This window comes from Plasmodium vinckei, assembly GCF_900681995.1.
Source record: "Plasmodium vinckei vinckei genome assembly, chromosome: PVVCY_10".
NCBI lineage: Eukaryota > Apicomplexa > Aconoidasida > Haemosporida > Plasmodiidae > Plasmodium > Plasmodium vinckei.
In genome coordinates, this window is record NC_051302.1 from 1,340,278 (window position 1) to 1,353,206 (window position 12,929).

The 12,929-nt window shown below is 23.5% G+C and overlaps 5 protein-coding genes across 5 annotated transcripts; 1 reads left to right on the top strand and 4 right to left on the bottom strand.

Moving 5' to 3' along the window:
• Positions 1 to 1,642: 1,642 nt before the first annotated feature.
• Positions 1,643 to 2,611, bottom strand: PVVCY_1003600 (p1/s1 nuclease, putative; the record flags this gene model as incomplete). The annotated part of the gene is made up of 1 exon (XM_008625805.1): positions 1,643 to 2,611. One exon carries the CDS (start codon positions 2,609 to 2,611, stop codon positions 1,643 to 1,645), a length of 969 nt encoding a protein of 322 aa, XP_008624027.1.
• A 1,219-nt stretch (positions 2,612 to 3,830) lies between these two features.
• Positions 3,831 to 5,216, top strand: PVVCY_1003610 (conserved Plasmodium protein, unknown function; the record flags this gene model as incomplete). Its single annotated transcript, XM_008625806.2, has 1 exon — positions 3,831 to 5,216. The coding sequence occupies one exon, from the start codon at positions 3,831 to 3,833 to the stop codon at positions 5,214 to 5,216; it is 1,386 nt and encodes a 461-aa protein (XP_008624028.2).
• A 260-nt stretch (positions 5,217 to 5,476) lies between these two features.
• Positions 5,477 to 7,123, bottom strand: PVVCY_1003620 (methyltransferase, putative; the record flags this gene model as incomplete). Its single annotated transcript, XM_008625807.1, has 1 exon — positions 5,477 to 7,123. One exon carries the CDS (start codon positions 7,121 to 7,123, stop codon positions 5,477 to 5,479), a length of 1,647 nt encoding a protein of 548 aa, XP_008624029.1.
• A 513-nt stretch (positions 7,124 to 7,636) lies between these two features.
• PVVCY_1003630 (GTP-binding protein, putative) lies at positions 7,637 to 9,274 on the bottom strand (the record flags this gene model as incomplete). Its single annotated transcript, XM_008625808.1, has 1 exon — positions 7,637 to 9,274. The coding sequence occupies one exon, from the start codon at positions 9,272 to 9,274 to the stop codon at positions 7,637 to 7,639; it is 1,638 nt and encodes a 545-aa protein (XP_008624030.1).
• A 545-nt stretch (positions 9,275 to 9,819) lies between these two features.
• On the bottom strand, positions 9,820 to 12,765 carry PVVCY_1003640 (conserved Plasmodium protein, unknown function; the record flags this gene model as incomplete). The annotated part of the gene is made up of 2 exons (XM_037634473.1): positions 9,820 to 12,665; positions 12,759 to 12,765. 2 exons carry the CDS (start codon positions 12,763 to 12,765, stop codon positions 9,820 to 9,822), a joined length of 2,853 nt encoding a protein of 950 aa, XP_037490568.1.
• Positions 12,766 to 12,929: the final 164 nt, after the last annotated feature.

Genomic DNA, 12,929 nt, shown 5'->3' on the forward strand with positions numbered 1-12,929 from the left:
TTTCGTTATTTATTTTATCACTTTTTTTTTCTTTCCTTTAATACATCCTTTTACAGAATTTATAAACAACTTAACCAATACAATTTTTATAATTATTTTTTTTTATGAAAAGTTTTAATTTGTATTTTTCTCATACAAATGTTTAAGATGTTTCTCTTTTTTTCTTAAGTGCTCTCGTTTATTTTTACACTTGACCACCTTATATATACTAAATGTATGAATGTATCTCTATAAGTGTGTTTTTTTATATCTTTAATTATTTTCCGTTGATGAACAGCTAATTAATTCCATGGTATTATGATGGTATGTTTTTTCCACTTATATATTTTTTTTTATTTCTTAAGTGATATATTTTCCGCCAAATTTTTGTATAAATATATACCGATGGGTTTATACATATGTGCACATATATACTTAAAAAAAATTATAAGTCCGTTTCTTAGTCTCCGTTTATGAGTTTTTCTTAAATGGCTATTTTTTTCTTAACATATATAATATAAATTTATATTTCATTAATACACTAGGCCAAATAACCACACAATTTAATAATTTTTTTAGAATCCTTAATCACATTTTTTCTCCTTTTCTTTTCTAACATCTATAAAGCGGATATTTTTAATCGTCGATGTAAAATCGTTCTTTTACTTTTTACTCTCTAGATATTCACGTACAAAAAATGCAAAGTATATAAAATAAATAATTATAAGATACATGTGTCGGAATTATGTCACTTTAATCACATTAAGGATGATTGATAATGTGCTACTAAAAAGTTTTATATATTTGTATATATTTGAAAAATAATAGTTTTAAATTAAAAGAGGTTTAAACCAAGTGTGTATGCATGCACTCCAAATTATATATACGTAGTTTAAACTGAATCATCATACAAATATATGAAACCCTAAAACAGATGAGTACTCACGGAAGCATATATACCCATTCATTTACTTATTGTTTATATGCAAAATTATGAACAAAATTTACTTCTTTGCAAACGAATGAAAATCATTGCAACACCGTCTTAAGTATCTTAGTTTATCTATAACTTGTTAAAAATGCTTTTTAACATTTTAACAAAATATGCATTTATTTGCAATTTGATTTTAAATTAAGATATAATTTTAACAATAATAATAAAAGAATTTTTGAAATTTTGCCTATTTATTTTAATTCTACATACACTATTATATATAGTTTCAAGTTATTATATGGAAACAATGTACATTTTAAAACATGTGCTTCATAATAATGTATAAAGTCTAAACTTGTTGTTTTCTAAGTTCCAATTACATACCTTCCTATCAAATAGAGATATTATATAAACAGATGAATAAATAAATACATATTACATGAAAACACTAACTTAAATGGTACATCATACATTCATTTATACATTCATGCATTTTAAAATATTAGTAAATTGAGTAATTTCTAATCATGAATAAACATAAATGATAAATAGATAGGAGGAATAAAAAATATTATAAAAATAAAATACAATACTATTACAATGAGGTGAATATGAATACCAATGAATGATTCAAAAAAAATATTAAAGCGGCAATAATAATCTTAAAAAAACAATGAAATTTAAAAATGTGATATTTATTGAAAATAGACTCTATGCAATATCAGATTGTTAAAGATCATCAGGGACATTTGCAAGCATAATTTTTAGATATCGAATTAATCTGTAACCTCCTAAAGCAATTTGTTCATTTAAAACTTTTTTTAAATTAATAACATATGCATTTGATAAATCATATGAGGTATGTCTATTTAAAGTATCAAATGGGAAAGCTGAATAGACATGTTTAACAGCTTGCTCATAACTATCCTCAACTATATATCCCAAAAATTCATTCTCGTCCATTCCGTTGTCTATTCTTTCTCCAAAATATTCAGGAGGGTATGTTTTCATTAAGTCACGGGCATCTTTTGTTACTTCTTCGACAGTAGCATGTGGCCATTTTTTATCTCGGGCATGAAAAACGCAATCACATAAGTGATGTAATTTTTCAGTACGGTGATTATAACTGACATTAATAGCTGTTCCTCCGTAATCTCCTTGTATGAAATTTTTATTAAAGAATGTGGTAGTATGTAAAGGTTGGTGCATGTCACCAAAAACATGAATAAAATATCTTAATTGGAAATTATAAGAAAAATAACTGCCATATTTTTTTTTTTTTTCGAATGATTTTAAGTTATGAAATATTCTTTTTGTAATAGTTAATGAGTTATCTGTGGTTTTATAATATTCTTTATGATACATATCTAAATCAATATTGGTAGGATTATATGGTACATTAATATAATGCCATCTGTCCATTAAATCGATACCATCCATTCTTTTAGTAGTATCTACAGGATGTTCATAGTATTTAATATGATCTGGCCATACAGCTGCATATACATGATTATTGAAATCGTTATCTTCTTTGTAATTTTGGAATATTTTTGTTAAAAGTTTCTTTTCATTATCATCAAGTCCTTCATATGCTATGGCACTTATTAACATGTGCCCTTCATCTGACCAGCAGGTTGCTTCTTTCAAAAGCAACAAGGAAAACAATCCACAGGAAATTAGGTATTTAATAAATCCCATTTTTTTTTTTCAAAAAAAAAAGATGGTTTATTCAGATAATGAGAAATTATATTAGTTGAATGATAAAAATTAAAGTATAAAATTAAATTATTTTAATTATATTTTAGAAAAATATAATTAGAATAATTTAAAAAAAATATATAATTAGTATATTAATTGTAAAAAACTTAGAAAATATAATTATAAATTATTTAATATTAATTAAATATTAACATAATTATTTGATTATTTTTAATGTCAAAATTTTAATAATAAAATATTCTAAACTAAAAATGTTATAAAATATGGGGTATAGTGTTAAAAAGTATAGCTAGTCGAAATAAAAAAAAAAAAAATTTAATTAATTTTCTCGGATTTCCTTTATAGGGTAAAAAATAAATCTTGGTATAGTATATGATTAAAGGTCATTTCAAAGATTTTTTCAATATATTGTAAAATTATATAAAATAAACTATACAAGAAATTAAGAATGAAAAAAATGAAAATAAAAATTTGCATAATGTAAAATAGTGATATGTGTTTGTATAAGGTACTAATACAGAACTGTGAACAGTTATTTACTTAAAACTAAAGCATCAAAGTTAGTTGTATATATATAAACATAAGTATAAAAAAGCGGTTGAAAAATAATACTACTATAATTATAAAGGCAGGGTTCACAATGAATTATTTTCCAATGCCAAATATTCTATGCATAATAAAAAAATGTGTATATATATTCGAGAATTGAACAAATGGAATATATGGTTAATTAATTTACTCTCAAATACCAATTAAATATAAACAACTATAATTTAAATATATAAAATATGAATATAATCATTTGTCATATCAAAGAATCCATAAATGAAAGCAGCATATCTACACAAATACGAAATATGTAATAATAAAATAATAATTTAAACTTATAATAGCAAATGGAAATAAATAATAGAAAAATTAAAACCCTAACACACATATTTTATCATTTTTGTTCTATTTCATAATATGTAAATTTTTGTCATCCAATTTTTTAAAGCATAAATATAATTCATATTTAGCTATGGGAAAAGCAAATATATGAGCACATCTATTAAAATAAACAAAGAAATAAAAAGAACTGTGTTTTTTTTTCGGTTTATAAACAATATTTAAGAAATGCAAGTAAAATATAAAAATGAAAAAAGGTTATTTAACTGCATACAGTTTTATAGCATATATTTTTTATATAATATATATTATGGTGAATTTAGCTAGCCATTACAACTGTCACTCAATTGGTATTAAATGTCCTACTTACCAAATAAATATATTAAAAGGAATAACAGAGGAAAATATAAATGGAAATAAATGTAAATTAGGAACAAATTATAAACACCTTTTCAATAATCCATCAAATGGAATAGTAGGTGGATATAGAAATTCATATTTTATTAAAACAATTATATTGCAAAAAGGACATAAATTAAAGGAAAATAAAAAAAATATAATAATATTAAAAAAAAAAGACCAAAATATTAATACAGCGCATGTGCGTAATTTAAAAATCGCGTGCACAGATGATAATATATTAAACCAAGAACAAATTGAATCGTCCAATACTGAAAACAATATAAATATTAATAATCAACCTCAGATAAAAAATAACGACATGCTTGGAGAATGTGAATATAATATTGAAAAGGAAAGAGATTATGATATAAAAAATGGAGAAGAAAATAATAGTAACAAATTAAGTGACGATTTATTGGACGAAATAAATATGAATAAAATCACTGAAGAAGAAAACAGTATCGCCCACAAAAATATGGACGATGATGGTTTTGACATACTAAAACATTTTAATGTAGAAAATGATAATTCTTTAATTAGTAATGTAGACCCTGAAAAGAGCAAAGATCTTATAAATAGCAATTATTTTAAAAATATGATGAAAGAATTAAATTTGAATGAAGATGAAATTTTAAGCATGATAAGAAAAAACGAAAAAAATGTTACCAAATTAATTAGTGAAAATTTAACAGTTGAACAAATTGAAAAAAGAGCAAAAAATGAAGAAAAACGTGACGAAGAATTATTTGATGCTTATATGAATAATAATTTAAGAATAGGAAATTATATTAGTTTTAAAAAAATTGGAAAGAAATATAAAGATATTATTAAAGAAGTTATAACCATTTTACTTCATAATAATATTCAATTTAAAGATATTATTAAAGATATTGAAGAAGGTAGATATGAAATAAACAAACTGATATCTATATTAAAACACCATGAGTTGTTTACAGATTTAGATAATAGTGTTTTAGATGAAATAATTAAAAAATCAGTGTTAATGGGATATCTTAATGAAAAGTTTTCAAATGACATTCATGATTTTGAATGGAATAAAAATTTTGAAAATATTATTTTCAATTCAATAAATAATGATAATTTCAAATTACGAGATATTTTATGCACATATAATAGCATAAACGTAAGTATTGCAAATACAAAAAAAACTGATATAGATTCGGAAGAGTATGATGAAATAGAAAATTCGATAAAATATTCCATTTCAGAATATGAAAAGAATAATTCCTTGGATATTCTTTCCTTTTTTAGTATCTTCGTCAATTTTAATTGATAAAACTTGATGTTAGAACATGCACAAGCATATCCATATATGGGTGTGTTTTTTCTCTATTCCATTATTCTAACATTCGGTGTAAATTTTTCATATAATTTTTTATTTATTTGTATTTTTAATTTCAAAATAATTTCTTACTTTGCAATTAAAATTGAATTATCGTTATTTCCCCCACTATTGATATATTCATAATATGGTAAATAATTATAATATGATTTTTTGTATGCCTCAAAAAGTAATTAATTTAATTATTATTCTTATGTGGCATTTTCAATATTTTTTTCGTAAAACTTTTTTTTTAAATAATTAATTTGTGGTTCATTATAATATGACCAACATAAAATCCACCGAGTTATTCTTCCAGTATAAGACTCAAATATTCTATATTGTGATATATACAATGGAAAGGAAACATTATTAATATTTTTAAAATAAAACAATTTATCAAAACATAAATTGTTTGCTATTATATCGTTTATGAAATCAACTTGTTTTTTTTTATGTATACTATATAATCTCATTGATTCTAATATTTCATTTTTTATGAATTTGACATTACTTTTTTTTGATACTAATGTAGTAAACCATATTACATTGTAAAAAAATATTTTGCTTTCATTAAGCATTTTCATAATAAATTTATATTCTCCCCCTTTATGCGAATGGCTATTTATGTCTTTAGTTTTTTCATGCATATTACTATTGTCTGGTCCTATAAAAGGTGCATTATTGCCATTTTTAGGAGAATAGTAATTCTCTTCCTTTGCTTTCATTTCATTATTATCACTAATTTGATCATTCGCATTATACAAATTAACATTATTGGATATATCATATTTATTGTGATCATTAATGTTTTCTACTTCATCATCGTTTCTTTCAGGATAGTAAACAACTTCATCTATATTTGCTTCTACATTTCGGAAAGGGTTTTTATTAAATTCTTCCATCACTGTATAATATGGGGGATTACACATTGTGAAAAAGTATAAATCTGAATCTTTAATTACATTTAAAAATATTTTATGTTTATCGTGTTGATACTTTAACAATATATCATTTTCTTTATTATTTAATATGATATTTATATAAGAATATTTCAAAGAATCTATATTTATATCTACTCCTATAAAAGACCATTTATAGACAATATTCCCTAGAAGGGGATATATGCAATTAGCACCGACTCCAACATCTAAAACTTTTATTATATTCCCATATAATAATATCTGGGTATTATTGATATCATTATTGTTTCTATATATGTATGTATTTATATTGTCCTTATAATTTTCTAATGAATTTATACTTGTAAGGTCTGATATGATATGAATATAATTAGCTCTCCCCGGTACACATGGGCATAAAAATTTTTTTTTTTCTTGCTCATTTTGGTTATTCAAATTAGGATATGTTATTTCTTTGTTAATGTTATTTTGTGTTCCGTCTTCATATGCATCAATAAGATATAACAAATTATCTGTGTATTCATTATATGCTTCCAAAAGTGAATTTTTTTTTATATCATATAATTCCTCTTCATTATGATATAAAAAATATTGTTCATTATTATTATATGATGATGATGCAATAATATTGTCAATTTTATTATCTAATTTTTCATCATATATATATGGCAGAAAAAAATGAAGATTATAATACTCTTTTAACAAAGCTTTACTTAAAAAATAGGTAGCTATTGTTTTTTCAAAGTTATAAATTTTCTTTCCCTTTTTATTCACAATTAAATACTTATTTAAATACACATACTTTTCTCCTAATTCTTCAAAATTTGGTATAAAGCTTTTATGAATATTTCTTTCATGCATTAAATTAGAATGTCGATTATGCCGATTTTTCCTTTGCCAGTCATCCTTATTTTTTCTTTTCGCAAATTGTACCATTTTGGCTCATGATACGTATATATTTTTTGTTCAATATTTTTCTTTTATTTTATAATTTTTTATGATGCAAAAACGAAAAGGAAAAAACAAAAACACAAAAAAAATAAATTAGTTAACTCGGTATATAGAAAATGGAAATACTAAACAATTAATGCGAGATGCATATATGCTGTAAGCAAATGAAAATGAAGAATATACAAAAAATTAAAAAAAAATAAAAATGAAATAACACAAAATGAAAAAAATAAAATGATGATGAAGAAAAAACGAGAGTATCGAAACGACCAAATTTTATAACGATGTCGTTTTTTTGTTTTCAAAAAAAACATAATTCAGAATGGTTGTGAGAAGGGAAATATAAGAATATTTCTATTATAATAGCAGACAAAATAGCAATCCATAAAGAAAAAAAATACATAATTCATTTTCTATATAAAAGTTAATGTGATAAATATATAGAAATTTTTAATGTGCGCAAATTGTATGCTATATAAATGATTTCTTTCACCTTTACTATAAATTTTCAAGAGAAAAATCATATGAGTAATTACTTATAATAATTTTATCACCTTCTTTTGCCCCAATATTTTTAAGTTTTACATTAATATTTAAATCATTTAATATTTTATTAAATACTTTTTCACTGTCATTTTTTGAAAAGTTAAAAATATCTGCTTGGTTTTCAATATATTTGCCTTTAATAATATATATATGCTCATTATATTTATGAATTTTATAATCATTAGGTGGGTAATTATCACTATTTTCGATTTGTTCAATATCGCATGGTTTTGGTAAGTTACTTATAAAATTATCAATTATATTTTCTTTATTGATATTTAAAATAATTTCATCAATTGTTTCTATAACATTTGTTCCAGTTAATGCAGATATACAAAATATTTTATCATTTTTCAAATATTCTTTTAAGTAGTTTATAATAGTATTTATATTTTCCTTATCTTGATATATATCGATTTTGTTAAGAATTATCACTTCTTTTTTTTTCTCAAAAATTGGATCATATTGAACTAAAACATTTTTTATATTTTTATATGTCTCAACAATAGATTTATCATTAATATCAAACATGTAAATTAATACTTTACTATATTTAAGATGCTCTAAATACTTATACGAGACATTCGATAACTTTTTATCTAGCCCTTCTATAATACCTGGAAAATCGATCACGGTGTAATTCCGCGTTTTTATCCCTTCTGTGCTTGTTTCAGTATTTTTTTCGTTGATTTCCAACTCGTTTTTCTCGTTCTCTTCCGCTACCTCGCTTTCTATTTCGTGTTTGTACTCCTCTACCTTAATCGCCTCTTCAGATTCATGACTCTCCATCTCTTTTATCTCGTTTTTACACTTATATATTCCAAAATTTGGAAATAAAGATGTGTAACTATAATTAGCTATTTTGACATTAGCATTAGTGATTTTATTTAATAATGTACTTTTTCCTACATTAGGGTATCCAATAATTCCTAGATCTGTGAAAAATAATTTTTTTAAAATAATTTGTTTTTCTTTTGTTTTTTCTCCAAATTGGCAAACATATGGTATTTTCAAACTTTTGGTTCGATATGAATAATTTCCTTTTCCACCCTTTCCACCTTTTGCTACTAATACTTTTTGATAATTTGAATGAATAAAGTTAATAAATTTATTATCTTCATAAATTATTGTATTTATTGGTATGTTTATATATTCATCTTTCCCATTTTCCCCTTGTTGATTATTGTTGCATCCCTTCCCCCCATTTCCAGCATAGTAAAAGGATTTTAGTTTCAAATTTAAAAAGTTATCAATTTTTTTATCACCAATTAAATATATATCACCACCTTTCCCTCCTCTGCCACCAGATGCATATTTTTTATTTTTTTTTTGGGAAAATGTTGTAAAACAACATATTCCATCTCCTCCATTTCCCCCTTTAACATTTATTATACATCTATCATGAAATTCATTTTTCTTTATCTTTTTTTCACCACAATATATCTGATTCTTTTGTTTGATTTTATTTTTACACTTGAGATCATTTAATAAAAAGAATGGGTTTTTTTTACGCAAAAAATTAGAATCAGGATTTATACAAAAGCTACTTTTTTGATACAAAAATAGGAAAAGGATAAATATTATAAGCATGTTTACATAGTTATTTCTTCTCGTTTTTTTAGCTTATTTTATATTAATTTTGAAGAATTTAATTTCCTCATTTATACTAATTGTTATACATATATGAACGCCAGTTAAAATGATGTAAGAACTTTTATCTTTCCGCTTTACCAACAGTAAAGGGAGGAAAAAACATATAAAAAAATTATCCCATAGGAAATGAAGTTTTTTAAATATTATATCTTATCATGATAAGCTACAAAATAATAAAAAACAGTATTTTTTAAATGCCTATTTAAATAACGCAATGCGTTTTGAATACAAATTATTCCGATATTAATTGAAAGTACCGACGTTAGACGGTCAGTGGAAAAAATTGTAGGTTATTCTTGCTCAAAGCAAAGAACATATATTTTAAGCAAATGCATGAAAGATCAGCATGCAACACATATATATATTAGTTAAACAAAGTTAATATTTTTTTAAATTAAATGTTTCAAATTATATATACTTAAAAAAAATGCACAAAATTAACAAAAAAAAGCGAAAAAATGGATCTATTGCTCCTACCGAAGCTACAAATTCTTTTTTGTTTTTTTTTCTAAAAATTTATGAAAGCATTGTATATATTTCATATTAAAATGTGGATATACACATTTTATATTTTTTTCTTCATCAAATATGTATTTCTTAATAATTTTCTTAAACGAATAAAAGTAGGAACTACTAATTTGGCCGTTGTGTAAAACCTGGGATAGATTTTCCCATAATTGGGCATTTTTGGATGGGTCAGTAGACTTTTCGTCAATCGACATTAGTATAAAAATAGTTTTAAAAAAAAAATGCAAATTAAAGGTAGATGAATTATTTTTTTGTTCTGTTTGATCTTCATTTTTATCTATATCAATGAATTTAAAAATTTTGAAATCAATCAAGTTTTCTTTTAACAAAAAGATATATAACTTACTTAAAAAAAGTATTTTTTTTAAATCATAATTATTAATATTTTTAATAAAATTAATAACAACCGTTTTTAAACTGAATAGGAATACTCTATTTTTAATTTTTGATATATTACTTAATATTCTGCAATAAGCAACTTTATATTTTTTATCATATAAAATTATTTGTATAATTGTCTGAATAACATGAGGTATATTTTTTTCATTTTTTAATATTACGGATAAATTATGAACGCATTCTTCTATATCTAAACTATTCTTAACAATTAAAAATATTTTTTTCGATAATATTCCTTGTATTTTATATTTTTTTAGCATTTTATTGTAATGAGGTTCATTGGAGTGTGGTTCTTCCCCTCCAACTAAGTAATTCAATTTATTAAAATTGTTTTCTTTCATGTTTTTTTTTTCATCATTTGAATTGGTATCATCATTTTCGTTTTCTCCCTCTATAGCCTTGTTTAATTTGTTTGTCTTTTTCGGTGTTTTATCGTCATTTTTGAATATATTTTGAAAAGAAAATGATAGAATATCCTTTTTAAACTCATATTTTTTTTCAAATTCATTTAATATATTAGAAAGGAATTCAAATTTATTTAAAAAATAAAATTTCATTTTTCCATTTTTTAAGTCTTCTATATCCTTAATCAAAAATCGCAGTTTACTTTTTTCTAAATATATATTATTTTTTAAAATATAATTATCAACTTCTTTTTTTAAATGATCTGTAATATAATTTAAATGAGAAATATCATCATTTTTTAATTTCATTCCACATATTTTTAAAATTATAATTATATTATCTACACTATTAATACTTATATATTCACATAAGATGTTAATTATATCTGTTATGAAATCAAAATCTACATAATTTAAAGCATAAAATAAACTAAAGCACTTTAGTAAGTTTCTCAAAATTATTTTAATGTCCTGATATTTATCATATTCCGATTGACCAATTGGCTTATCTTCCAATGCTTGTTTATCGAATTTGTTAGGAGCCTCATTATTATTACTGTTATCACATGCATCTGTTGTCTCCTCTTGTTCTGTGTTTGTGCTAATTTTAATCATTGTATTATTTTTATCACTTTCTTCATTATTTATTAGATTAATATTTGCTATTTCATTCTCTTTTTCTACACGTTTCATCAAATTAATGTTGTTCTTGAAATATCTTTTAAAAATTATAACTAATTCTTTTAAAAAGTCTTTCAATAATTTTCGATACGTCAAATTATTTAATATACACACCATAACTACAAATAAGTATATATGTGTGTCTGTAATATTTGCATTTGTGAAATTACTTGATATTATTTTAACAGTGGAATTAACAAAAGTTATTTTTAAATTTGGATTTTTTATGTTGTGAAAATATTTACAGATATCTTCTATAATACATTTTATATTAAATTCCGATGTTTTATTTAATGATGACATAAGAAACTTCTCGATTTTTTTTTCGTCTTCTTTGTAGTTTTCTTTTCTTTTCCTTGTATTATTTTCCTTCTTCGCAATTCCTTTCGCTTGCATTTCTTCCTCTTCATCATCTATTTCTTCCTCCTCATCATCTATTTCTTCCTCCTCTTCTTCTTCTTCTTCTTCCTCTTCTTCGTCTTCTTCGTCTTCTTCCTCATCTACCTCTACCTCTTCACCATCATTATCTTCTTCTTCATCTTCCTCGTCATCTTCATCATCTACTTCTTCATCTTCCTCATCTTCATCGTCTACTTCTTCCTCATCATCATCTTCTTCTTCATCTTCCTCTTCATCAGCTTCTTCCTCATCTTCTTCATCTTCCTCGTCATCTTCACCATCTTCATCTTCTTCCTCATCTTCCTCGTCATCTTCATCATCTACTTCTTCATCTTCCTCATCTTCATCGTCTACTTCTTCCTCATCATCAGCATCTTCATCTTCTTCCTCATCTTCTTCTTCATCTTCCTCTTCATCTTCATCCTCATTATTTTTCAATTTTTTATTCCCCTTCTTATTGGGGCGTTTTTTCTGAAATTCATCAAAGATAATATCAGTCAACTTTAACAAACTTGAATCGAATCCATCTTTTGTTAATTCATTAAAAAGTTTTTCCTCATTGTGCTTGTTATTATTTATTTTTAACTTTTTAGATAAGTACGATAATAAATACTCGTCCTTTTTTTGATCTTCGTCTAAATCACGTATACTCCTATTCATTTTTTTGGCTTTCTTTTTTTGGAATGTATCACTTAAATCATTAGAGTTGGAGTTTCTCTTTTTCTTATTACCTTTGATTGAAAATTTTCCAATCAAATCATTTTTTGTATTTCTAATTTGGTTTTCTTTTTCATTGTTACTTACATTTGTATTATCATTTCTTTTGAATTTGTTTTTTTTATTTGAAAAAAGTAGTTTATTCCATTTTTTTTGCGCCCTTTTCAGTTTCCGTTTTTCTTTTCTACTTAAAATAGTACCTATATGTGAGAAAAAGAGAAAATATAAATAAAAAATATAGAAAAAATGAATTATATATATTTATAAACACGGAGAAGTATGAATTTCTTTACCTTTCATCTTAATCAATGTGATGATTTAATACATCCAAATTTATTTTATTTTTAATTATATTATGGATCTTATAGGCATGCAAATAAGTTATAAGATTTATACGTCTGGGAATAATAATATCTGGTATATGGTGATCATATTTTAGTTTTCTTGTATTCTTGATTTGTTTA